This window comes from Marmota monax, unplaced genomic scaffold (assembly GCF_021218885.2).
Source record: "Marmota monax isolate L192 unplaced genomic scaffold, Marmota_monax_Labrador192_F-V1.1 WCK01_AAM20220418_F8-fsc00072, whole genome shotgun sequence".
NCBI lineage: Eukaryota > Metazoa > Chordata > Mammalia > Rodentia > Sciuridae > Marmota > Marmota monax.
In genome coordinates this window covers 2,611,051-2,638,587 of record NW_026692356.1, presented here as the reverse complement: position 1 = coordinate 2,638,587, position 27,537 = coordinate 2,611,051, and the positions used below count along the sequence as shown (strand labels likewise).

At 35.0% G+C, this 27,537-nt stretch overlaps 1 protein-coding gene and 1 pseudogene across 28 annotated transcripts in view; one reads left to right on the top strand and one right to left on the bottom strand.

The window, feature by feature from the left end:
- Abi1 (abl interactor 1) overlaps nt 1-27,537 on the top strand; it is a 103,961-nt gene that overhangs the window by 15,160 nt on the left and 61,264 nt on the right. For 17 of the 28 annotated variants that reach the window (XM_058578610.1, XM_046442288.2, XM_046442274.2 and 14 more), the window contains exon 2: nt 23,064-23,231. In XM_058578610.1, the coding sequence (XP_058434593.1) occupies nt 23,064-23,231 (168 nt within the window). Of the gene's footprint in view, nt 1-6,953; nt 7,029-23,063; nt 23,232-27,537 lie in introns of all 28 variants that reach the window. The other 11 variants (XM_058578608.1, XM_058578607.1, XM_058578609.1 and 8 more) reach the window with 1 other exon arrangement.
- Nucleotides 9,011-14,987, bottom strand: LOC124091359 (guanylate-binding protein 5-like; annotated as a pseudogene).

Here is a 27,537-nt window from a genome sequence, read left to right as displayed (position 1 = left end):
TAAATCACCAACTATAATAAATTATGTCTAGGGAAAGTACTTGTTGGCATGAGCGTGTACATCAGGTAAGCCCACATAGCTTGGTGAGTCCAAAAAGTAATGTTGGAGTTCTGAGAGGTGAATATGTGTTAACCAAGAAAATTTTGGAGGAGGGAAAATGGGGTCCATTATAAGGAGAAGAGCATGTGAACAGGCCCAAAGATGAGTGAAAACAGGGTGATTTTGAACAATTTATAGGCTTGTGTGTTTTTAGAATGAAGAAATGGTGCTATGTGAGGATGTAAGCAGGAACCAGAGCAAACTCGAAGCCTTATTGACTCTGTTAAGGATTTTGGTCATTTTATTTTTATTTTTTTTCCTGAGGTCAATGAGAAGGCATTCAAAGTTATAAGCAATGGGATAACATTATCATTTTTCCTCTTTAAAAATATTGCTCTTGTTCAGAGTGAAGAACAGATTAGGAGGAGGTTTAAGTTACAGATTGGCAAGAGCTCAAGAAGAGATTGGGGAGCTGAATGTAGTGGTGTAGGCCTGTAATCTCATTGAATTAGGAGGCTAGGGCAGGAGATGGGAAGTTCATGGACAGTCTCAGCAGTTTAGTGGGACCTCATCTCAAGATAAAAAATAAAAAGAACTGGGGATATAGCTTAGTAGTAGAGCACCCTGGGTTCAGAACAAGGGGGAAAAAGAAAGAATAAGGAAAAAAGAAGAAGAGAAGAGATGGGGAAGCTCATTAAGTTTATTATCATTTTATGTTACCAAGGGAGAGACTGTATGCATTCTGGACCTATAGAGGACTGTTACATTTGTTCAGAGTTGATGGTAGCAAGTAGTGGTAGATTATGAAATCCCTATTGCCTGGAATCATCATGGTAGGCTGTGACTCCTTATTTTGTTTTAGTTTTTCCTAGAAAGAGAAGTGTTGGGATGGAGGTGCAGTTCAGTGGTAGGGTGCCTTGCCTAGCATGTGTGAGACCTAGAGTTCAGTCTCTAGGACAACCAACCAAACATACATACACCTCAGAGAATCCTGAGCTGGCTTTCATTTTCTTCTCAGAAATGCTACATGGCACTTGGAGTTGTTTAAAAGTTACTCAATTCAACAAGTCTTACAAAAAGAAAAGAAAGAAAAGTGTTCAGTTCTTTTGGAATTTGTTAATCTGAGGTAAAGGAGGATTCATTCGACAAATAAGTTTTTAATGGCCTACTCTGTGGAAGGCTCTGCTAGGTATTGTGATGGGATGGTGTAATGTAGATATTATATATGATATAGTTATGCATAAATCATTGTATTATGAATTATAAAGCCTAATCTAAGAAAAAGGAAACTGTTCTGTAGTATTTATATTTGAATGAAGGAATATTCTCTATAGAAGAAAAATAGATATTTTTTAAAGGTTTATAATTTTAGTTTTGGCAGTCAGAATTTTGCTTATGGGAAGAGAAAATGTCAAGCAGCTTTTTAAAAACAATATCTAGATAATTAATATGTTCCTATAAAAGTTTCAAGTAATACATTAAAAACAGATCCTACCAGGTGCGTGATGGCACACTATTGTAATCTCAGCAGCTCAATAGGCTAAGGCAAGATTGTCATGAGTTCAAAGTAAGCCCAAGCAACTTACTGAGACCCTGTCTCTAAATAAACTATAAAAAGGACTGGGAATGTGTCTTAAGTGGTTAGGTGCCCCTGGGTTCAATTCTGGGTACCAAAACAAAACAAACCCCTGAAATTCTCCTTTCTTCTCCCTGTACTTTATTCATCCTCTCTCCTTAGAGGTGCTTATTTTATATCCTTGCGGTTTGTGAAGAGAGGATGGGGTGGTTTAGGAAGACCCATCTTGCATTGGGGCATGATAGGTTGGATAAGGGAGAGATTGTATGCATTCTGGACCTATAGAGGACTGTTACATTTGTCCAGATCTGAAGAGTGTTTGTAGCGTTGAGATAGCTGTAGTGAAATTTAAAGGGAAGGTTAAGAGTCTGTTAACTTTGGTGAAAGCTATACGAGTTCTCCACAGACAAACTCAAAGATGGCTTATTTTTCATGTGTCTGTTCTTTCACCATAAAGCCTACAGAAGGTAATTTGCAGTCACAGGAGTGAATCTTAGAGACCCTTTCTTTTTCAGCCATTAGTACACAGTTGGTTCCTGACACTTTCCAGCTTTTACTCCTCCACAATGGTATTGATTGGCATAATAGTGGGTTGGAAAATAGGAATAAGACTTGACTGCTAGCTGGCTGTGTGGGCAGAAGTAGGGAGAGGGAGGAAGGAGAAGAAAGAGATTCCAAGGTCTCTGGCTATATACTATTACAACATGAGGTTGAGGTAGAAGTTTCTTTTTCAAATATTTTCATTTCTGTCATAACCTATGTATTGGCATTTTCATACATTTAGACTTAAAAAAATTTTATTTTAGTTGTAGGTGGACACAGTAATTTTATTTTATTTATGTGGTGCTGAGGGTTGAACCCAGGGCCTTACACAATTCAAGACGAGCACTCTACTGCTGAGCTACAGCCCCAGCCCCATTTAGACTTTTTTTAACACATTTTTTTTTTTTTTTACAAATAATTTCAAAATATATGATGTATGTGGAATGAAAACGACTGCTCTTTGAAAGGAACTTTTAATTTTTTTTCTTTTTTATACCAGGGATTAAGTTCAGGGGCACTCAAACCAATGAGCCACACCCCCAGCCCTTTTTGTATTTTATTTAGAGAGAGGGTCTCACTGAGTTGCTTAGTGCCTTGCTATTGCTGAGGCTGGCTTTGAGCTTGCGATCCTCCTGTCTCACCCTTCTGAGCTGCTAGGATTACAGGTGTGCGCCACTGCTCCTGGCTGAATTTTAGAATTCTAAGGAACTTGTGTGTAGTGTTTGGGGATGTCTCAGGAAAACTTCTGAAAGAACAGGTTTAACCAAGTCTTGAATTTAAAGGGTTGCGGGGAAAGGGAGGTTGGGAGGCATGGGGTTTAGGTATTAGGACCAGCAAGACAGCAAGGCATTTTTCACAGAGCTGTGAGTAGAGTCAGATGCAAGGGAAGGTGGTGGAAGAGATGAAGTCTCAATCGAAAATATACCTGACCTGCTATAGAAAATCAGTTCAGTGTTTCTCACATTTAAAAATAGAGAGAAATCGTGTTTTAAATTTAACATTAGTAAGATGAAATTGTGTTTTTGCCCTATCCTGACATACTCTGTTCCTTTGTTAAGACATATTTGGCATAGTCAACAGAAACCATGCAATAAGTGGGTAAATACAGGAGAAATGAGTTATAGATCTGAATAAACCACTTTTTGTATGAGCTAATTGTCATAATTTGGGTACTGCTTTGCATTAGTGCATTTGTTGTGTTTATTAATATATCATTGCATAGTAGAGTCACTTGTATCCAATTGAGTTGTGTGTTTTCTTCTATGTGTTCTTACTCTTCTAGGCCCCTCATCCCCCAGCCTAAGAAAAAAGAGAAGAAAAGCAGTATGGTACCATCTGTAAAAGTTCCATCACTCTTGGGGTTTTGTTTGGGGGGGAAGAGGTACAGTGTATTATAGAACAAACATAAGATGCTATTACATCACTGAGAAGAATTGCAATATATTGTTTCTTTTACAGTCAGAAGTCTTAGGAAAAGGTTTGCTTTCTGAAGATGTTTTGATCTCATGGATACCGTGAATCATACAATAATCTTGTTCCTTATTATTTGTGGATTCATAGAGATCAGAGCCAAACTTATGGCTTTACTTTATTAAGTAGTGCTCTTTGGTCTCTGTGGTCTGTGTTAACCTCTCACCTTTGTTTTATTATTTATTTATTTAGTTGTAGTTGGACACAATAATTTATTTATTTTTATGTGGTGCTGAGGATCGAACTCAGGGCCTTGCACATGCTAGGCAAGCGCTTTACTGATGAGCCACGATCCCAGCCCTTTACCTTTGTTTTATACTATTAGATATCTTGATTTTATTTTTTTTTCAGTGCTGGGGATTGAACTGGGACCTTGCATATGCTAGGCAAGTGCTCTACCACTGAGCTATGTCCCTATCCTGGTTATCCTGATTTTTCATCTGTGTTTTTTTTTTTTTCCTGTTGTGTTTTATATTGTTTATACTAGTATTAGCTAATTGTCCTACCCCAGACAAATGAAATCAGGGGAAGAGTTAGACTGGGTCCCAGGCTTTGGAATTGTTTTCCCTCCCTTCTTCCCGTCTTTCCTTTTGACAGGGTCTTGCCATCTTTTGCCCTGAATTACTAGGCTGAAGCCTAGTCTCTGCCTCCTGATTAGCTAGGACTGCAGGTGCATGTAATCATGTCTGCCTAGAATTTTGTTTAGCTGTTGATGGACTTTTATTTTATTCATTTATTTGTGTGTGGTGCTGAGAATCGAACCCAGTGCCTCACACATGTGAGGCAAGCGCTCTACCACTGAGCCACAACCCCAGCCCTTGCCTAGAAGTTTTTGAAAGCTCATCAAGTAGTGCTGATGTCCAGCTGAGTTTTTTTTTTTTTTCCTGGTGTGTGTGTGTGTGTGTTTTGTATTTTTAGAATATTGTATTTGTAGAACTCAATAGTAGAAAACAAATAACCTGATTTAGAAGTGGGCAAAGGATCTAAATAGACAAAAGGCATAGATACATAAAAATGGATAACAGGATATGAAAAGGTACTCAACATCATTAATCATCAAGAAAATGCAAATCAAAACTATTACAATATTACCTCACACCCATTAGGACAGCTATTATAAAAAAGTCAAAAGAATATCAAATGGTAGTAAGGATGTGGAAAAAATGAACAAACACCTGCACACTGTGGGCGGGTATGTGTACAGTCATTATAAAAAACTGTATAGAGGTTCTTAAAGAAGGTAAAAATACAACTACTCTATGACCCAATAATACCTCTTCTGGGCATATACTCAAAAGAAATGAAATCACCATCTAATAAAGATTTCTGCACTGTTATATTCATTACAGCTTTATTTCCAATAACCAAAATCTGGAAACAGTTTCTGTCCATGGATGAATCGGAAAAGAAACAGTGGTATATGCATTTGAACATTATTCAAACTTAAACAGGAGGATCCTGAAAGATATGCTTAGGGAACTAAGGTGAACAGAGAAATAAAAATATTGCATGAGCTCACAAATTGTTAGCTTTCTGTCACTAAAAATATCTGAGATAAAGAGAGGAAATGTTAATTTTGGCTCACATTTTAGGAGGTTTCAGTCCATTGTTAGTTGGCCTGTTGCTTTTGTACCTGTGGCGGCAGCATATTGTGGTGGGAGCTTGTGATGGAAGAAGCCCTTCACCTCATGGTAGTTGGCAGGGAGAGGAGAGGCTGGGGTTCCAATATCCCCTTCAAGGGCATGCCTCCAACAACCTAATTTCCTTGTACCAGACTATTGTGGTTTGGATGTGAGGTGTGTCCCCCAACAGCTCATGTGTGAAGCAGTGCAAGAATAGAGGTAAAATGATTTAGTTATGAGAGCTTTAACTTTAAACAGTCAATGAATGAATTAATCCCCTAAGAAGGATTAACTGAGTGATAACTGAAAGTGGGTAGAGTGTGGCAGGAATAGGCAGGTCATTGGGAAATGTGGCTTTGGTGAGCAGAGTTTATATGTTTGGTGAGCAGAGTTTAGTCTCTGCTTTCTGATCATCTTCATGTGAGCTGCTTCCTTCTGCCACTCTTCCACCATGATGTTCTGCCTCACCTCGAGCCCCAGGGAATAGAGCTGATTGTCTGTGGACTGAGACTTGTGAAATCTTGAGCACTCAATAAACTTTTCCTCCTCTAAAATTGTTCCTGTCAAGTCTTTTAGTCACAGCAGTGACAAATCTTGCTAAAACACAGACCATACCTCTTAAAGGTTCTGCTGGCTTCCAGATAGCTCCACAGGCTGATGACCAAACCTTTAATATATGAGCCTTTAGGGGATGCTTATCCAAACCATTAGCACATGTGGAATTAAAAGAAAAGAAAAGAATCAAATATTCATAGATAGAGAAAAACAGTGATCATCAAGGGCAGGTGGGTGGGTGGAATTAGGGAAATGTTAAGTCAAAGCTTAAAAAGTAGTATCCATTTAAAATGAAAAAGTCCAGAGATCTAATTTATAATACAAGGATTATAGTTAATAAAATAGTACTGTATTTGGGATTCCTATTAAATGAATCATTTTTAACTGCTTTTGCCACAGAAGCAAGCACACAAACAAAAGTATCTGATATTGTTTCAGTCGTTTTGTGTTAACAATAACAAAAAACTTGAGAACTAGGTGTAAAGGAAGGTAGTTGGTTTAGCTTGGACTTTTAAAAGTGGCTCTGTCTGGTTGGCCTCTGATGAGGGCCTTCTGACTCTGTCATAACATTGTAGATGACTTCACCTAGTGGTAGTACATGCAAGAGAGAACATAGAAAGCCAAAGAGTGAAGGATGAAAATACTTGTTTTTTAGTAGTCTGCTCTTATAGAAACCATCCTGTGAGAGTGAGGACCTAATGTTAAAAATAAAAATCCCTCCTAAAGATCTAATTACATCTCTTAAAGGTTCCACCAGCTTTCCACATTACCATATTAAGAGACCAAGCTTCCAGCATATAATAAACCTTTGAAGAACAATTCATAGCAGTGATGGACATGTTACTTTGCTTCACTTGAGTAACCATTTTGGTATTGATATGTATCTCTTAATGTTGTGTCATATACTTTAAATAAATACAATGAGATTTATTTAAGAAATAATACATGTAGTTCATATAAAAATAAACAACAGCTCACTAGGTGGTGCTGATGTCCACCTAGTTGAGAATCACTATTCTAAGCAGGAGTGGGCAGATAGTAAATATTTTAGGCCTTCCATGCTGAATGGTCTGTCACAACTACTCACTCTGCCATTGTATTATGAAAGCCATAGATGGTAGGTAAACTTTTTTTCTTTCTTGTGGCAGTGGTGTGGATTGAACCCAGGACCTCAGTGCATGGTAGGCAAGCATACTACCACTGATTCTCCAGCCCTCCAAAAGGTAATACAAAACCAAATGGGTGATACTGTATTCTAGTAAAATTTTTTTGCAAAAACAGAAGAGGAAGTATTTGACTTTTTTTTTTTTTTTCAATAGAGCCTGAACTTTAATTCTATGCTACATTATGGTATTGGTCAGTGAAGGAGTATAACTGTATTTGAGCTAACATGTGAGATGAATGACTTTGTTTTTAATGCTGTGGTATTCTCTTAATTGGTATTTAGATTTCTAAGTGATTAAATTATGTATGTTTGGGATTCAGTATGTAATAATTTATTTAAAATTTTTTTTAAGACATTGATGGACTTTTATTTTATTCATATGTTTGCATGTGGTGCTGAGAATTGAACCCAGTGCCTCACACATGCTAGGTAAGTGCTCTACCACTGAGGCACAACCCCAGCCCCTGTGATAATTTAATAAAAAGTTTTTCTCTATTTGGTCTCTTTCTTTATTTTGTAATGTACTTGTGTGAATAAAGTGTCCCTGTGTTAATGTCTCAGAGTTTTGGGAATAACTGTATTTTAGTAAATTCAGTTGGGTACAGTAAAGATTTGTTAATTGATTTTTTTTTTAAAAATGGTACTGAGGATTTAACCTAGGGGTTGCTTTACCATTGAGCTACATCTCTAGCTTTTTTGTAATTTTCATTTTGAGGCAGGGTCTTGCCAAGTTCCTGAGAGCCTCAGCCTCCCAAGTCTCTGGGATTACAAGAATGTGCTACCATGCCAGGCTGGTTCTTCTAATTTATTTATTTATTTTTACTAACAGGAAAGTTTATTGCATTGAGCTCATTCATTAAAAGAATAAAAAGTCAACAAATGATTTAACATCACATCTCAAAGTCCTAGAAAAAAACAAATCAACACCAAAAGCAGTAGAAGACAAGAAATAATTAAAATCAGAGCTGAAATCAATAAAATTGAAACAAAGGAAACAACTGAAAAAAATTGACCAAACCAAAGGTTGATTCTTTGAAAAAATAAATAAAGTAGATAAACCCTTAGCCATGCTAACAAAGAGAAAAAGAGAAAAATTCAAATTACTAAAATATGTGATGAAAAAGGAAATATCACAATGGCACATCTGAAATACAGAAGATAATTAGAAACTTTTTTGAAAATTTTTACTCCAATAAAATAGAAAATATCAAAGATATTGACAAATTTGTAGTGACATATGACCTACCCAAATTGAATGAGGAGGTCATACATGATTTAAACAGATCAATTTTAAGTAATGAAATAGAAAACGCCATCAAAAGCTAACCAATTAAGAAAGTCCAGGACCAGACAGATTCTCAGCCGAGTTCTATGAGACCTTCAAAGAAAAATTAAAGCCAATACTTCTCAAAGTATTGAATGAAATAGAAAAGGAAGGAACCCTTCCAAACTCATTCTATGAGCACCATCAGAACTTGGGCTCATTACACATTATTGCTTTTGATTCCTATTTACAAGCTCTAAAGGATTATAAATATGTAATGCAAAAATATTAAGTCACATGTAAGTTGTTACCTATTATAAGTTATGAATTAGTGAGGATTCGTGAAAAGGAAAAGGCTTTTTCTTTAGTCCTTAAGCCTATGACACAATTTCCATAGTAGTATTTCCTTTCATCCTCTAAAGATCTCCATTTCATGTTAACATTGTTTCCTTTGAACTTGGAATTTCTCTATGCAGAAGGTCAACTGAGAGTGCTGATAATTTGCACCATTGCCCATAGTATAGCAGTCTCCTATCAGGTAAGAACTGTGGATTGTTCCATGTTACCATTGGTGCCTCCCTGTGATGGCATCCAGCATTTGACTGAGCTGGATGTGGTAACTTGCAATATCTAGAGACAAATTGGAGGACTAGGCAGAAGGCTTTGGGATTATTTAAATGTTGATTGTCCCAAGTTCTTTAGTTTCTTGTTCCTTTGTGTCTTTGGTGAAAAGAAATAAGAAAAGGAAGCTTTGATGCACTTTAGAGTATGATACATCAAGCAGCTTGTGGCTCAGACATTGTTCTATGGATATGTTGGATATGATCTTGAAACCTTGACATTTCAGCTTGATGGATCAACCTGAGCTTTTTGGCTTCTTCCAGCAGATAACGTTCCTGCTCCAACTGTTGCTGTGCCAAACAGTTTGCTCTTTCTATCTCTGTTTGTCTTATTTGCTGCTGATGGAGTCTCTCCTTCTCTTTCATCATTTGCTGCATATGCCTACGAATCACCTCCACACTTTCTGCTTCAGCCTTGGCAGCCTCTGTTTTTGCACGTGCCTCTTTCATCTCCTTTTCCTTGGCTGTAAGAGCCTGGTCTGTCTGTAGAACAGTGTTACTCACCGACTCTTTGGACTTTAAATTCTTTTGCAGAACTTCCTCAGCCTGTGTTCCTTTCCTGGCTGCTGATGCTACTTTATCTTCAGCTTCTCTGTCTTCTGAAGGTAGAGATTATGGCCTCCTGGTTTAGAATAAAGCTCTTGCTTCACTGCTTCTTCCAGAGGACCAAAAATATCCTGAAGAAAGCTGAGCAATGATCTGAAGGGGCTTCTTCATTCTGCTTACAAATGTCTTTCTGCTTTGCATCTAGTAGGGTCTGTAATTCCTTCTGGAAACTTTGGTCCTCATCCTGGAACCAGTTCTTTGTGAATATTTCTATGGCCTCTCTCTTACTGGCCCTGAGCATTTCTAGCAGCTCCTGGAGGGTCTCTGTGGGCAGCTATACCTTCTGGCCCATCAGCTGGTCATAGTGGGCAAGTGCCTTTTGTACTGCAGCTGAATTTTCTCCCTGGGCCAGGACTGCCTTCTCCATGCAGGGCAGATCCCCATTGTTGATCCATTGACATAGGTCAGCCCCAGGTTTTCTAGACCTTATCTACCAAAAATCCGGAGCAGAGATCTTTTAGAATGGGCAGAAAAGCTGCTTTAAGGAGGGCTTGGTAAGGGTTAGTACCAATAGTTTTCCTTTAGTTTAGCTGTGATGAGTTCTGATAGGTTCTTCTAATTTTTTATAGTACAGTTCAAGAGATTAGGATAAAAGTAGCTAGAGAGTTTCATGAATTTTTGTCTTGATTTGGAAATGATTAATGAATCACTAGGCTAGAGATAGCCAAGACTGATTCTTTGAAACTATATTGTAAACTGGTTTAAGTGAGGAAATAGGCAGAATCAATGGTCGGACCAAATATTTCTTATTTTTTAGAGCTTCATTGTTACACATAATAGTTGGGTTCATCCCAGCAAATACATACATGAATGGAAATAGATTTGTTCATGATCCCCCTTTTCCCTGTTTTCCTCCCTCCCACTCTCAAATTCTCTTTCCTCTACTTAACTTCCTTTTGTTCATCTATTAATTTATATTTGATTGGTTCTTTATATTATCCTATCCTTCCCTCCCTGTTTTGTTTGTTTTACTCTAGTTTCTGCATGTGAGAGAAAACATTTGACCTTTGAGTTTCTGAGTATGGCTGATTTCACGTAGCATGATTCATTTCCATTTCCATTTGGGGTTCATTTGTTCTTTTTCTAAATCCTTGAGATAGAACGTAGTTTATTTATTTGGGATCTCTAATTTTACTCTTGAACTGCTGCAGTACTATCTTAGAAATTTTGATATGTTTTATTTCTGTTCTCGTTCGTTTCTAAGAACTTCTTGATTTCTAGTCCCATTTATTCTTTGATTTATTCTTTGAGACAGAATGGGGGGGCAGGGGTTGTGGCTCAGTAGTAGAGTGCTTGCCTAGCACGGGTGACGCACTGGGTTCAATCCTCAGGACCATATAAAAATAAGTAAATAAATAAATATAAAGGCATTGTGTCCACCTACAACTAAAAAAATAAAAATAAAAAGAGTATTGTTCAATCTCCATGAGTTTTCTATTTTTCTTGCTGTTGATTTCTAGCTCATGCTATTAAGATCTGATGGAATTATATCACTTTTTTGGTATTTGTTAAGATTTGCTTTGTGGCCTATAATATGATCTATTTTAGAACAATATCCATGCCCAGTTCAAAAGAAGTTAAATTTAGCTGTTTTGGGGTGGAATATTCTGTAGATGTCCATTTAATTTATAGTGTTGTTTAGGTTGGAGATATCTTTTTTGTGAATTTTTTTTATTGTTTTTTTTTTAAGAGAGAAAGAGAGAATGAATTTTAATATTTATTTTTTAGTTATCAGCGGACACAACATCTTTGTGTGTGGTGCTGAATATCGAACCCGGGTCACACGCATGCCAGGCGAGCACGCTACCGCTTGAACCACATCCCCAGCCCTTTTTATTGATTTTTTAAAAAATAAATGACAGTGGAATGCATTACAATTTTTATTACACATATACAGCACAACTTTTCATATCTCTGGTTGTATATAAAGTATGTTGACACCAATTTGTGTCTTCATACATGTACTTTGGATAATGATGTTCATCACATTCCACCATCCTTGCTAATCCCGTGCCCCCTCCCTTGCCCTCCTACCCCTCCAACCCATCTAGAATTCATCTATTCCTCCCATGTTTCCCCTCCCTACCCAACTGAGTCAGCCTCCTTATATCAGAGAAAACAGGTTGGAGATATCTTTATTGGTTTTATGTTTTGATGACCTGTCTATTGGTGATAAGGGTGTATTAAAACCACCCCATATTATTGTGTTGATGTCTATGTGGTATTTAATGTCATATAGAGTATTTTTACCATGTAATTTGGTGCTTTGACATTTGGAAAATAAATATTTACTATTGTTCTATCTTCTTGTTGAAGTGTTCCTTTTATTAGGATGTAGTGGCCTTCTTTTTCTCTTCTGATTAATTTTTGCTTAAAATCTGCTTTGTCATATATAAAATCTGCTTTTCTTGAACCACATACATGGAATTTTGTTTGCTATCCTTTTACCTTCAGCCTGTGGATCTTTGCCTATGAGTCTCTTATAAACAGCATATAGTTCAGTCTTGTTTTTTGATCTGCTAATCTAAATGTTTTAATTAGGGAGTAGAGATTAACATTCAGTGTTAATATATGTATGTGTTTGTGGTTTGTTACCATTTTTTTTTTGTGTGTGTGTGTGTGTGTGGTTTTGCTATATTTTATTCTGTCTTAATTCTCATTTAGGGGATTATTCTGCTGAACTTCTTATGTTTGAGAGCTTTCAGAATTGTTTTTTTAGTTTCTTTATGTGAAGTTTATCTTGGAGTATTCTTTGTATTGCTGACTTGGTGCTTATGAATTCTTTTAGCTTATTTAGAAAGGTTTTTTTTTTTTAAAATTTTGGTGGTGCTGGGGGTTGAATCCAGGACCTTGTGCTAGGCAAGCACTCTACCAACTGAGCTGTATTTCCAGACCCTTGGAAAGTTTTTATTTCCTTCTCTAATTTGAAACTGAGCTTTGATGGGTATAGTAACCTTCACTGGTAGTTGTAGTTTTTTTTTTTTTTTTTTGGCTTAGAATATCTCATTTCAGGCTGTCCTTGATTTCAGGGTCTGAGCTAAGAAAAAAAGAAATGAGCCTTATTGGTTTGCCTCTAAGTGTGACCTGGTATTTCTCTTTTGTGTCTTTTAGGATTATTTCCTTATTTTCTATGTTAGGCGTTTTGGTTATGATATATTTTTGTGAGCTGCTTATTTGACTAGGTCTGTTTGCAGCCTGTAAGCTTCCTGTATGTGGATGTCTATCTTATTTTTGAAATGGGAGACATTTTCTTTAACTCATTGAAAATGTTCTTTGTGCTTCTGTTTGTAACTTGATGTTCTCTTCCATCCCAGTGTTTCTCAAGTTTGGTTTTTAAAAGTTGCCCCAGAGTTCTTGTATATTCTGGTCATGTTGTATAATTTTTTTTTCCTTTATTGCTTTCTGTGTATTCAAGATCATATAGCCTGTCTTCAGTCCCTCTTTAAGGGCTAAGATTCTATTTTCTATACAATCTAATCTGTTAGTGATGCCTTCAGTTGAGTTTTTAATTTGATTGATTGTGTCTTTCATTTCTAGGAATTCTGTTTGGTTTCATTTCATTGTTTCCATTTCTCTATTAAGATGGTCTTTCATCTCCTATAATTGCTCGTTTATAATCTGATTGTAACCTTAATTTTTGTACCAAGGATGGAACCAAGTGGTGCTTAATCACTGAGCCACATTCCCAGCAACCCCTCCTCCCTTTTGTACTGGGGATCGAATTTGGGTGCACTTGACCACTGAGCCACATCCCCAGCCCTATTTTGTATTTTTTAAAATTTATATACAGGGTTTCATTGAGTTACTTAGTGTCTCGCTTTTGCTGAGGCTGGCTTTGAACTCAAAATCCTTCTGCTGTAGCCTTCCGAGTTTTAAGGGTCTTGCTAAGTTCCTTAAGGCCTTGCTAAATTGATGATTTTGGCTTTGAACTTACTATCTTACTGCCTCATCCTCCTGAGTTGCTGGGATTACCAGTGTGCACCACGGTGGTGTGACCATTGTTAACTAACACCCTATCTAATAGTTTGTAAAAAGATATCTTAAGTAATTTTCTAGCAAAGTGCCATTAATTTTGGTATGGATCAAAGGTGTCAATTTACCATTTCAGTGAGGAATGATTTAGAACAGTGTTAAATGTTTCTTCTACTCTCCTGTATAGAACATCAATTGTTTCATGGATCAAAGACATTTTCAGGGGCTGGGGTTGTGGCTCAGCGGTACAGTGCTCGCCTAGCACGTGCAAGGCCCTGGGTTCTATCCTCAGCACCACATAAAAATAAATAAAATAAAGCTATAAAAAATATAGAACAACAAGAATTAAGAAAAAAAAAAGACATTTTCAGCAATCCTGAGAAAGTCAATTTCCTCATTCTCTTCTCTTTAGCCTTCTGGTGAATTAAAATTCATATGGTACATAAACTAGTTAATGATTTGAAGTGGTTTATCTTAAAGGCATACTTTAGTAGTTCACTCTGCTACATTTGAATTATACTTCATTCACTCTTAGAATTACAGATCCTAGAGGAGGCAGGGTGGCCTTTGGAAACAGTCTTTCACTTTAAACTTTCCATATTTTCTTTATTCTCATTATTAAGCTAAGTGGAATATTTAAAATAAAGATGTCTTTCTTATGCCTGGCATAGAGTACTTCTGCAACAGAATCTCTACCTCCATTTTTGTATCCTCTTTGCATTTACCCAGTCCAGTTTACAAAAGCATAGCTGAAAGTAATGTTTCTAAAGCTTAAAACTAGTCTTGTCTTTTCTTCCTGAATTTGTTTCAGTGTTTCCTTATTAACTTCAGGATGAAGTCCAAATTTCTTATGCTTTCAAGAGCAGGATTTCTCTAGCCTTTTGGTGTCTATAAGATGGTTACAGTAAAAATGTTACGTGGTAATTGTTGAACATTTGGAAATGCCACAAAAAGAAAAAGATAAAAACACAAGGGGCTGATGTTATGGCTCTGTGGTGGGGCGTTTGCCTGGCACACGTGAGGCACTGGTGTTCAAACCTTGGCACCACATAAAAATGAAATAAAGATATTGTGTCTACCTACAACTAATAAATAAATCAATAAACAAAAAAACCCACAAGTTACTTGTAATTGAAATGAACATGCCAATGTATCTGCTTTTGTTATTTAGTGTATTAGTTTGTATAGATACTAATCATACCAAACAAAAGATTATACTATGTACAAAAATACCTATTTTGGAGTTCTTTTTCTGTTGAAGAGATTACAAGAAAATTCCCCATGTCATCAAAAATTCTTAGTAAAAATAAATTTTTTTCCGATTCTTGAAGTAATAATCATTGTGAATAATTGGATGCAGAAAAATATAACGAACAATAAAAATTACCATTTCTCATCACCCAGAAATAATGCTAACCAATAAGTATTTCCTTTTAGACTTTTGTTTGTATGCATATATATGTATTTTTTTTTTTAAAAATCAAGTACATAATGATTTTTTTGTGTGCATACTCCTGGAGATTGAACCCAAAGGCATTCTGTCACCAAGCGCCATCCTCGGTCCTTCCTTTTTTTTTTGGACAAAGGATCTTGCTAAATTGCTGGGTCTGTACTTGAACTTGAAATTCTCTTGCCTCAGCCTCCCAAGTCACTGGCATGTAACATTTACAGGCATGTGCCACTGCACCCAGCAAGTACATAATAATTTTATAACCTACTTTTATTATTAAAATTTACACAATTTATTTGGTTCATACTCTTGTTAATTTGATTCTTCACTTAATGTTACACCTGTGGCCTCATGAAGAGTTCCAGTTGACTGAGGAAGAAAAAATTTAGGCATAACTTAGACATTAAAGCATCATAGTCACTCTCAGGGGTGACTAAAGGACAATGGTGAAGGGAAATTCTTCCAGTCAGTGAAGATTTCATTAGTTCACTCTAGTTATTTATTTTATCTATAAGAGAAAAGGTTAAAGATGTGGGTCTACTGTGATTCATGACAGAAACTAATAGATTGACTGACTTATTATGGACTTGGTAGGAGTATGGTTAGAACTATAGGGATTAGATATGTGAAATATATTCTGAATGGGTGCAGAGTAATATTCAGTTTTTTCCTTCAGTGAATGTCTCCTCACAAGAGGAGCATCTTGATGATCAGTTAGACAAAGTGGTACCTCTGGATTTCAGCTTGTTTCTCAGTCACTTTTCTCTTTGCATAGTGAGTTTATAAAAAAGATGTAATGATTATGGGTATGGAGGTTTTGCATGTGCTTACTAGCAACATGGGATTCCACTCACCAAGTCTGACCTAGTTACTGTGCTACTGAATGACCAACAAGGAAGATGTATCAACTCAGTATTCAAACTGGGAAGCAGAACCACTGTGACTTATGGAATAAAGAGTTTTTTAGGGGCTGGGATTGTAGCTCAGTGGTAGAGTACTTTAAATAAATAAATAAAGGTATTGTGTTCATCTACAACTAAATATATATGTTGTTTTTAAAAAGAATTTATTATAGTATTTTAACCTTAAAATTATAGGAATAGTTGGTAAAAGTCCAGTAAGGATGACCCCTATAATTTTTATTGTCTGCATGGTATTCTAATATATGCATTTTAAAAATCCTGGTCATTAGTCATTTAGATTGGTTCTAGGTTTTTTTTTTTTTTGTTGTTGTTATAAACAAAGGTGGTTTGAACATACATTGGCCTTATTTCTTTTGGGATAAATTCCTACAAGTGGAAAACCAATGCATTTTTAAAAAATGTGTGAAACTTATTGTTTGCTTGCACTCCCCAATATTATGTGAATGTATTTGCCCAAGATATACTGTTGGTTATCATGGCTCTTGCAGTTTAAATTCCTTTTCAGAAGAAATAAAATGGTGCAAGATAATTAGTTAACATGTAAGGAGTAAATGAAAGGAAAGCAAGTCTCTTGTACTAATTATGAGATACATTCAGTCAATAATACTTAAATATGTATTAAACTATGTGTTTAAATGTAGTTGCTCTTTCTAGAGCTGGATTTTTCTGGATTGGGCCTGAAGCCTGTTTTTGAAATATAAGTCTATATGATACAGGGTGATAGACAAATTAGTTTAGGTAAAGTGTCATTTGACTTAGGCTGTAATTCTAGAAAAACTTAAAATTTCAGAGCCAAATTTATCTACTTATTGGAAATGCCCTGAGGATATAAATTAACTGTGAAGGTTTTAAAACTATACCCTACATTATAGTTGAATTTGAAATTTTATATAATAAATGTACTAGCAGTTAATTATTTTTTATTAGCTCTCCAATAACAGAAAAGAGTGTGCTTCAACTCCCATTCCTGTCCATCACACACAGCAGGCAGTAGAGACTTCCTTTAGATGCTGCTGTGAATGAAAGAGCTGCTAGGCAGTTGGCTGTTGCTTAAGTGGAAGGTGGTGGTAATGTGTTGTGTTAAAGTTTATGACACAAGGTCTCAATGTGAATTGTATGCAAAAAATTTATTGTTTTGGTTGGATATTTGCCATAACCTGGTAGGATTTCTTTTTATTTTCACCTTTATTCGAATGAGAATTCCGTTGGAGAAAATTTAGATCCTTTCAGTGGTACTTGAGCATTTGAATTTATGTATACTGAAACCCCTATGATTTGTGCTTAATAGGTTTGTTGTCAGTAGTGTTCCTGCACGTGGCCTGTATGTTCTTCTGATCCTTCCCCACAAAATTGACCATGAATTTTTCCTGGGAGGTTTTTCAGGTCTGAAACCAACCAAGGCCTTATATTGGTCTTTAGCAAAGTAGATGTTTTTCTGTAATTTATAGTGTTTAAAAATCTTCCTCTTGCAGATACTAATACTTGAAATTTTAATTCTTCTCATTTGTATTGATATACTTTTTAAAAAAGTCTGTTAGGCCAAGAAGTGTGTTTCTTATATACTGTATTTCATCAATTCTAAGAATTTCCTTCTCTTTACCTTATTTAATATCTCTGAAATTGGGATGTATTAATTAATTAATTAATTAATTAATTAATGATAGCCATAAATAAGCTTTTTGGTGAGGCAGCGGTTATGACATAGTTACCATGCTTTGTGTTTGTGCAAATTTGCTTGTTTAATTGGTGGCTCAGCTGGATTTTTGGAACCTCTATCAATAATCATTTAAAGACCATTTGAAGAAAAATAGAGTTCTAGTTTTTGTCTTAGATTTTTATTTTTGTTTTTGTTTTGTTTTGTTTTACATCTTCTGGCAAATTCAAGAAAGTACAAGCATCAGAATGTGCAGAATTGGTGTTGGCAGCTTGGCAGAGAATAATAAAAATAAGTGTCGGGCTGGGGTTGTGGCTCAGAGGTAAAGTGCTCACCTAGGATGAGTGAGGCACTGGGTTCAATCCTCAGCACCACATAAAAACAAAATAAAGGTATTGTGTCCACCTATAACTAAAAAATAAATGTTTAAAAAAATATTGTCATTTTAAAAGCTGTATCACCTGTAGTGGGAGTTCATAGTATTATAGTATTCTGGCCACTATGTTTAATCTGAACCTAACCATTAGGAAACATCAGATAAATCCTGTAAGACACCTGACTATATTTCTAAAATAAAGTCTGTGTTTTGAAAGGAGGGGTGGGACAGATTGGTTTGAGGATATTCTATATTTAAGGAAATGAAATAGGCAGATCATTAATAGCAGTGAACAATCTTTGGCTCTTGGATCATACAGAATTAAATAAAACAGATATAGTCTTTTGGAATTTGGAGAAACTTGAGTTTAGGTTTGGAATTGAGATGATTAAAGATATGACAGACATGACATTTTTAGAAAAAATAGGAAGTTAAAGACATGGAAACAAGATGGCAAAAACTTTTTTTTTTCTTTTAAATTTTAAATGTATACTGGGCCCCTGTTTTATTACCTAAGCAGCATCATTAGATAGCTTGTGGTTAGGACAGAAATTATTGTTTCCAAAGAAAGCAAAATATATTCTGGTACCCTTGGTAAGGGTTTAAGGAAGGATTCAAAGTAAAAAAGAAAGAGAAGATTTTAAGTTATACTGTTACTCCAAAATGTTATTATGCAGGCCAATACTATAGTATATGTGTCATAAAGATTTTGTTTTTTTACATATGACATCTTTTAGTACAATAGGACTCTAACTTAAAAATGATATTTCTTAAAGTTACCTAGTAGGTTATGTTTGAAACTTAAATTATGCAGCTAAAAAACAATGGTAACAAGTTGAAAGAAAATGGTTAGTTTTGTTAAACTTATAAATCAGAAAGTACTTTTAATAAATTGACAGTTCTAATATTTCAAAAAGTAAGATTTAAGATAAGAGCTAGAACAAAATGACTATTGGTATTTTCTGTAATATAAAAATATCTGTATTAAAGTGGAGTTTAAAAGGGATTCTGGGTTCATTAAAAAATAAAAAACTAAAATTTTAATGGCTTTTAGATATAAACCTTTGCAAACATTGTAAAATGTGAATTCATAAAACTAGGATGTTTACTGAAGTTAAAGGACAGGATATAGGGTTATCATTTATACTAGGAGATGTTTATAATTAACTGTATATATTTCCTTCTCAAGTCCTACATCTTGAAATATTGCTATCTCTTGTTTGGTAATTTAGAGGAAGTTGTACTTGAACTTATTTTTAACTGTGCTCAAATCATTGATTATTTAGTTAAAATCAAATGAGAGCTAGTGGGTGTACGCCTGTAATCCCACTGGTTCGGAAGGCTGAGGCAGGAGGATTGAGAGTTCAAAGCCAATCTCAGCAAAAGTGAAGTGCTAAGCAATTCACTGAGACCATTTCTCTAAATAAAATACACAATAGGGCTGGGGATGTGGCTCAGTGTTCAAGTGCTCCTGAGTTCAATGACTAGCAACGTCCCCCACCCCAACCCCCGCCACCACTCCCCAAAATCATCAAATGAGAAATTTGATTAAAAAAGGAACTAAAATGAGGGTAGGCACTTGCTGGTCACCACCATAAATCATGATGTCATTGAAAATTATTTTTTGAAAAAGATGCTAGGGAAGAATATTATGTGGGGAAAGGTTTATGGTATATTGTTAAATGAAAAAAAGCAAGATATATAATTATGTTTTTTTTAATATTCATGCGTACATACATGTACTGGAATGAACTTGAAGAAAATTTTAGCTGATATATTTGAGTGATAGGACCATGATAAATATTTCCATTTTCCTTTGTTTTTTCCCCTCTTATTTCTATTATATCAACAATTAATGCATTCAAAATCAGATACAAGAAAAAATTGAAAAGTATATAGCATTTGTTTTCATTTAAATTTTGTTGCACCCCCCCCCCTTTTTTTTTTGCTGTGCTGGAGATCAAACCCGGGGTCTCATGCACGTCAGGCAAGCACACCAACACTGAGCCTCATCCCTCTCCCTAAATTGACTTTTTAGGGACAGTCATGACAAGGATGTTCTCTTTTTCTTTGGGGGGGTCAGGCATTTACATATAATAAAGAGAAGGAGGAAGATTTTTAAAGATTTTTCCTTTAGTAATAGGTGAAGGATGAGAAAGTGAGAGGAAAGGCAATTAAATGTGTAGGTGAGAGAGAGATTGATTATAGCTAGTAATTTCTATTTCAGGTAGTGAAAAAGAAGAGATTACTTTGCCTGTGTTACCTTCTGCGGTGAGAAAATGACTTAGAAAAGTAAATTTTACTTTAGAAGATGCTCTACTCCAGCTCAGATTCTCACTTAGTAACTTAATTCTCACAGAGGAGAAAGAAGAGAATAAGTTATATGTCTGAGATGAGATGTTCATGAAGTTAATTATCTAAGGAATTTCAGGTTTAGCTTTGGTTACGTTGTTTATTTTTTTAAGGTTAACTATTTAAAACAACTGGCTTTTCTTTTAAAGATGAATTTATTATTATTTATTTATTATTTTTTATTTTTATATGATAGCAGAATGCATTACAATTCATATTACATATAGAGCACAATTTTTCATATCTCTGGTTGTATATATGCAGTATATTCACGCCAATTGCCAATTAGTGTCTTCATACCTGTACTTTGGATAATAATGATCATCACATTCCACCATCATTAATTACCCTAAACTTACCCTCTCCCTCCAACCCCTCTGCCCTATCTACAGTTCATTTATTCCTCCCATGCTCCTCCTTCCTATCCCACTATGAATCAGCTTCCTTGTATCAAAGAAAACATCCAGCATTTGTTTTTTTGGGATTGGCTAACTTTACTTAACATTATCTTTCCTAACTCCATCCATTTATCTGCAAATGCCATGATTTTATTCTCTTTTATTGCTGAGTAATATTCCATTGTGTATATATGTCCCATTTTTCTTATCCATTTATTTATTGAAGGGCATCTAGATTGGTTCCACACAGTTAAGCTGTTGTGAATTGTACTGCTATGAACATTGATGTGGCTGGTGCTGGGGATTGAACCCAGTGCCTTGAACATGCGAGGCAAGCACTCTACCAACTGAGCTATATCCCCAGCCCTTGTCTTCTATTTTATAATCAGTTTTTTTGTGACCTTTGGAAGATACTAACGTTTGGTATTTATGTAGTAAAAATATCTAGGGGAGGAAGACCAGCTCTTGGATACTAAACTTACAAAATCAAAATAAGTGGCAATGGTAATTTGTGTGTAGATTTAACTTTCAAATCATAGTTCTTAGAGGAAATTAACTGTGACTAGAACTGTATCTCCCAATAAGGTAATTTCGGTCTACACGTGGCTATTTAGCAGTTAAAGTACGGCAAGACTGAGAAAATAAAATTTAAAATTCTGTCTAATTTTAATTACTTCAAATTTAAAAATGGAGGCATTATAAAATCTTGGTTTCTGCTAAACACAACTTTATTGTTTTGATACAAACATATTTTACTTTATTGCTGTGGAACATGCATGGGAGGTTTTTATGATCAGGCCTTGAAGTGGCATTATTTCCTCTGACATAAATAGCATCATTAGTGCTACTTATTTATATGATCATATAGTAAAGGAAGTGGAGAAATAAAATGTAACTTTATGCCTGAGAGGAAAGGAACAACAGACTTTAGTTTAAAGCAGGCATTGTTTTCCACTCTGAGAGAAAACGATGTGTATAACCTGTACACTGAAAAGTAAAAAATAGGCAGATGAAAGTCTAACAGTGAAAATAACCAAGATTTACTTCCATATTCTCAAAAAGAGCATCAATGGAAAACCTTTGTTCTGTGTTTTAATTGTAAAAGACAATGTGTTTCCTCTGATGTTGGGAGCAGCTACTTTTATTCAATATTATATTAAAGTCCCCAGTCAGTGTAGTAGAGCAAGAAAAAGAAACTGAAGATATACAGATTGAGAATAATAAATAAAATTGTTTTTATTTAAAGACAGCATGATCGTATAGAATATCCTCAGGAATCACAAAAAAAGTGACAAAAGCTAGTAAGTGAATTTAGATTACAAGGTCAGATTTTTTTTTTTTTTTTTTTTTTTTACCTGCAATGCTACAATTTTATTCTCTTTTAATGCTGAGTAATATTCCATTGTGTATATATACCACAGTTTCTTTATCCATTCATCTATTTAAGGGCATACAGGTTGGTTCCAGAGTTTAGCTATTGGGAATTGAGGTGCTATAAACAGTAATGTGGCTGTATTACTATATGATGCTGATTTTAAGTCTTTGGGTATAGATAGAGGAGTAGGAGAGCTGGGTCAAATGGTGGTTCCATTCCAAGTTTTCTAAGGAATATCCATACTGTTTTGATGTTGCTTTTCATACACTTGGCTATTTGTACTTCTTTTGAGAGCTACCTATTCAGACCACTTGCCTATTTTTCAGTTGGATTATTTGCCTTTTTTGTTGAGTTTTTCAAGTTCCTTGTGTATCCTGGACATCAAACCGTTCTTAAATGAATAGATGGAAAATATTTTCTTCCATTCTTTAGATTGTCTCTTCACTCTGTTGATTATTTCCTTTCTATGCAGAGGCTTCTTATTTTTTATATAATCCAATTTGCCTATTTTTATTTTTGCTGCCTATGCATTTGGGGTCTTAAGTATTTTTTAAGTCATTGCCTGTATCAATGTCTTAAAGTGCTTTCCCTTAGCAGTTTCGTAGTTTCCAGTCTCACCTTTTATCCACTTCAATGGATCACCATATATATAGAAAGAAGTAGGGTCTGGTTTCTTTCTTCTTCATATGGGTATCCAGTTTTCCAAGCACTATTTATTGACAAATCTGCCCTTTCTACATTGTATGTTTTTGACACCTTTGTCAAAAATCAATTGGCTATAGATGTGTGGATTTATTTCTAAGTTCTCAATTCTGTTTCATTAGTCTATGTCATTTTTTCATTAGTCTATGTCAATTCCATGCTGTCTTGGTTACTCTTCCCTGTGGTATGTCTTAAAATCAGGTAACAAGGTCAGATTTAAAAAAATTAGTTTTCTGTCGTCAGCTTAATTCAGTATCCTAAGACTATAATAATAATGGTGCAATAATTTTTTGATTGAATTATGCTTTTTTAAATTAAAATTATAATTTGTCTTTCTATAGAATGAATGCATGATGAATGTTAATCTAAGTAAATATTGATTGTTTTTGTTCTTGTTTCAGGCTACAGACAAGAGAAAAGCTTTAGAAGAAACCAAAGCATATACAACTCAATCTCTAGCTAGTGTTGCTTATCAAATAAATGCATTGGCCAACAATGTTCTCCAGTTATTGGATATCCAGGCCTCTCAGCTTCGGAGAATGGAGTCTTCCATCAATCATATCTCACAGGTAACAGTTTGTAAACACGTTTATATTTACATTTAAATGTAAATTACATTTACATTTAAAATGACAGCTTAAATTTAAGAAGTACCATTGTACATTGCTTAATGACAGTTATGTATTACAAGAAATCTGTCAGTAGGTGATTTACTCTATGAACATTATAGAGTATACCTATACACACCTAGGTGGTCTGAATCAGTCAGTTGATGTAGCTTCTTGATGCCATCAAGAGCAGCAAACACAAGTTGTATGAAGTTGTATGAGGCTGTTGCTGGGTATGGCATACTGTTATGCATTAACTTTTTTTTTTTTTTAAATAAACTAAAGTAATACACTATAACATACTGATAAAGAGTATAGTAAATACACAAACTAGTATCATAGTTGTTACATATCACCATCAAGTATAACATGTACATAAATATATGTGCTGTCCTCTTAGATGACTGGCAGCACAATAAATATGTTTACTTTAACATCACCATAGAACACATGATTTATGCATTATGTTAGGATGTTAAGACATCACTAGGTGATAGGAGTCTTTTCAGTTCTACTATGGAACTACTGTTGTAAATTATAGTTCATTACAGACAAAACATGTGGTGAAGATGGTAGACAGACTGGAAATATGAATTCTTTGTCTTATTACTGACTATAGGCATTATCGCTTTTAGCGTCAGTTTTAAATTCAGTAACCTTCTGTTTTTATGAGGCCTTTAAAAAATTGTACTAAAATAAACATAAAAATGACCAATTAAATCTTTTTTGTTTTGTTTTTCTGGTACTGAGGATTGAACCCAGGACCTTGCACATGATTGGCAAGTGCCACTGAACTACATCCCCAACCCTTTTTATTTTGAGACAGGATCTTGCTGAGTTTTCCAGGCTGAACTTGTGATCCTCCTGCCTCAGCCTCCCGAGTAGCTGGAATTATAGGCATGGGCCACCATGCTTGGTATTTAACTCATTTTTTAAATGTGCACTTCAGTGGCAACAAGTACATTTACATTGATGTGCAACTGTTACCACTCTTCAAATAGCTAGAGGTAAAATAAATTGTGCACAATTAAAGTTTACAGTTTTTGATCTATTTTGACATACACAGATGTCCATGAGACCATCAACACAGTCAAGATAATCAACAGGTGTTCTTTTGTAATTCTTCCCTCCATCCCTCCCTTTACCCTGTCCTCAGACTTTCTGTCAATATAGATCAGTTTACATTTTGTAGAATTTTATATAAACAGAACCATATAATATGAACCACCACCCCCCTTTTTTGCAAAGGGTTTTTTCACATACATGGTTACTTTGAAATTCATCCATGTAGTGTATAAAAAGATTTTGCTTCTTTTTATTGCTCAGTGGTTTCTGTTGCACATTTTCCATATTCACATGTTATTTGAAATCTGGTTTATTTTCATATTTTGGTTTTTACAAATAAAACTTCTGTAAACATTTGTATATAGAGCTCTGTCTGGTCAAGTTTTTTATTTTTCCTTTTGAATAAATATTTCTGAATAGAGTTCATGTAGTAGGTATCTGTTTATAAGAAACTGCTAAATTGTTTTCTAGAGTGGTTATACCATAGAGTCATAGGTTTCTCTTATTACGAACAGATAATATTCTCATCATAATAGATAATGGATTTTGTCAAATGCTTTTTGGGCATCTGTTGAAATGACCATACTTCTAAAAGGTCTGTTAATATGGTGAATCACATTGTTTTTGTTTTTCATTTTGTTAATTTTAACGTTAAACTGTTGTTTCTTTTCTGGGGTAAAGCCTGTTTGACTATAATGTATTACCAATTTCACAGATTGTTAGGCTTTATTTAATTTGTTAAAAATTTGTTAGGAGTTTTGCTTCTGTGCTCTTGAGGGTTATTTGTTCTGGTTTTGTTTATTTTGTGATGGTTTGGTATTAGCATAATGCTGGTTTTACAGGCTGTGTTGGGCAGTATTCCATGTGGACCTATAGTTTTCTTAGTGGGAAGGTTTTTAAACTATTACATATTTAATTTCTTTAGTAGATTCAGAAAATGTATTTTTAGTACATACATTTTCTAGCTATCTGCTTCTTCTTGAGTAAGCTTTCCATCTTTCCAGGAATTTAGCCATTTTACTTAATTTGTTGGATCTCTAAAGCTATTTATAACAATCTTCTATCCTTTTAATATCTGTAGAATCAGTAGTGATGTACTATTACTCATTCTTGATATTAGTAATCAATGTCTTTTTTTAACTTGTTAATATGAATGGTTTACTAATTTTTTTGTTCTAAAAAACAGCTTTGGTTTTATTAATTTTCTGTATTGTTTTTGCTATAGCATTGATTTTCATTGTTTTTTTTTTTTTTTTTTTTGGTGGCGTGGGGATTGAACTCAGGGCCTTCTGCATGCAAGGCAAGCACTCCACCAACTGAGCTTTATCCCCAGCCCCCTCATTCTGATATTTTTTATTTCATTTGTTTACCTTGGGATTAATTCTGCTTTTTGATTTCTTTCTGTCACAGGGGCTATTTGGAAAGGTGTTATTTAGTTTCCAGATATATAGGGATTTTGCAAGGATATTTCTGCTGTTGGTTTCTAATTTAAATCCATGTGATCAGAAAATTATGCTTTGTATTTTTTTAACATTTCTTTAGTAGATAATTAGTTTTTTTTGCCAACTTTATTAAGGTATAGTAGGGTGTGCAATATCATGTTTTGATATACATACATATTTGATATACATATATATTGCACAATTATTACCACTATCAAGTTAATTAACATATTCATCACCTCACATAGTTTTCCATTTTTTGGTATGGTGAGAGTGTTTAAGATCTACTGCCCTGACCTAGCAAATTTCAAGCAAACAATACTGTAATTTTTTTGGTACAGGGGATTGAACTAAAGGACACTCAACCACAGAGTCACATCCTCAGCCTTATTTTGTATTTTATTTAGATACAGGGTCTCACTGAGTTGCTTAGTGCCACCTCACTGTTGCTGAGGCTGGGGTAGGCTGGCTTTGAACTCAAGATCCTCCTGTCTAGCCTCCCCAGCTGCTGGCATTATAAGGCGTGTGCCACTGCACCTCAACAATACCATATTTTTGACTATATGGTATAGATTAGATCTCCAAAATTTATTTGTTCTGCATAACTGAAGCTTTATATCTTTTGATTAAGTTTCTGTTTTTCTTTACCCCTCATTCTACTTCTGCGAGCTTGACATTTTAAAATTTCATATCTCAAAAAGTAAACTTATTCAGTATTTGTCTTTCTGTGCCTCGCCTATTTTGCTTATCATAATATCCTTTAAGGTTTATCCATTGTATCCTGTTGCAGAGCTCAAGATTTCCTCCTCCTCCTCCTCCTCCTCCTCCTCCTTCTCCTCCTCCTTATTTATTTATTTATTTTTGGTGCACTTAACCACTGAGCCAATCCCCAGCCTGCCCGCCTCCACCATTTTATTTAGAGATAGGGTCTTGATGAGCTGCTAAGTGCCTCGCTAATCTATTGAGGCTGACTTTGATCTTCCTGTGCCTCAGCCTACAGAGTTGCTGGGATTATAGGCATGTGCCACTGCGCCTGGCAAGATTTCCTTCTTTTAAGAGAGAAGAAAAAATATTTCTTTTTTTTTTTTTAAGGATGAATAGTATTCAACACGTATTGCATATGCGCAGATATAGTATGTGCGCTTGCGCACACCCATATACCCACACACCCTATTTCTTTCTTTATTTTTACAGTATAATGTATTTTGACATATTGTACACAAATGAAGCACAACTGCTCATTCCTCTTACTGTACATGGTGTGGAGTCACTTCAGTAGTATAATCATACATGCATATAGGGTAATAATGTCTGTCTATTTCTCCGACCTTCCCATACCTGCAAACCAACCCCTCTCCTCGCTCCCCTCTGCACAAACCAGAGTTCCTTCATTCTTCCCTATCCCCCTGCATCCACTTACCAGAGAAAACATTCAGCTTTTGGTTTTTTGGGATCGGCTTTTTTCACTTAGCCTGATATTCTCTAGTCCCCCTATTTTTTTTTATTCATTCATCCATTTGTGGACACTTAACACTGATTCCATATCTTGGCTATTGTGAATAATACTTTATATGATTTTATTCTGTCAATTTACTAAGAATTGTTCTGTACCAAAGAATATGGTCTATCTTGGTAAGTGTTTTGTATGCATTTGAAAATAATGCATATTTTGATGTAATTTTGTGTATTGTTTCTTAACTCTCTTTAGGTCAGTTGGTTGAATGTTGTTCAGTTCTTCTATATCTTTATTGCTTCTACTT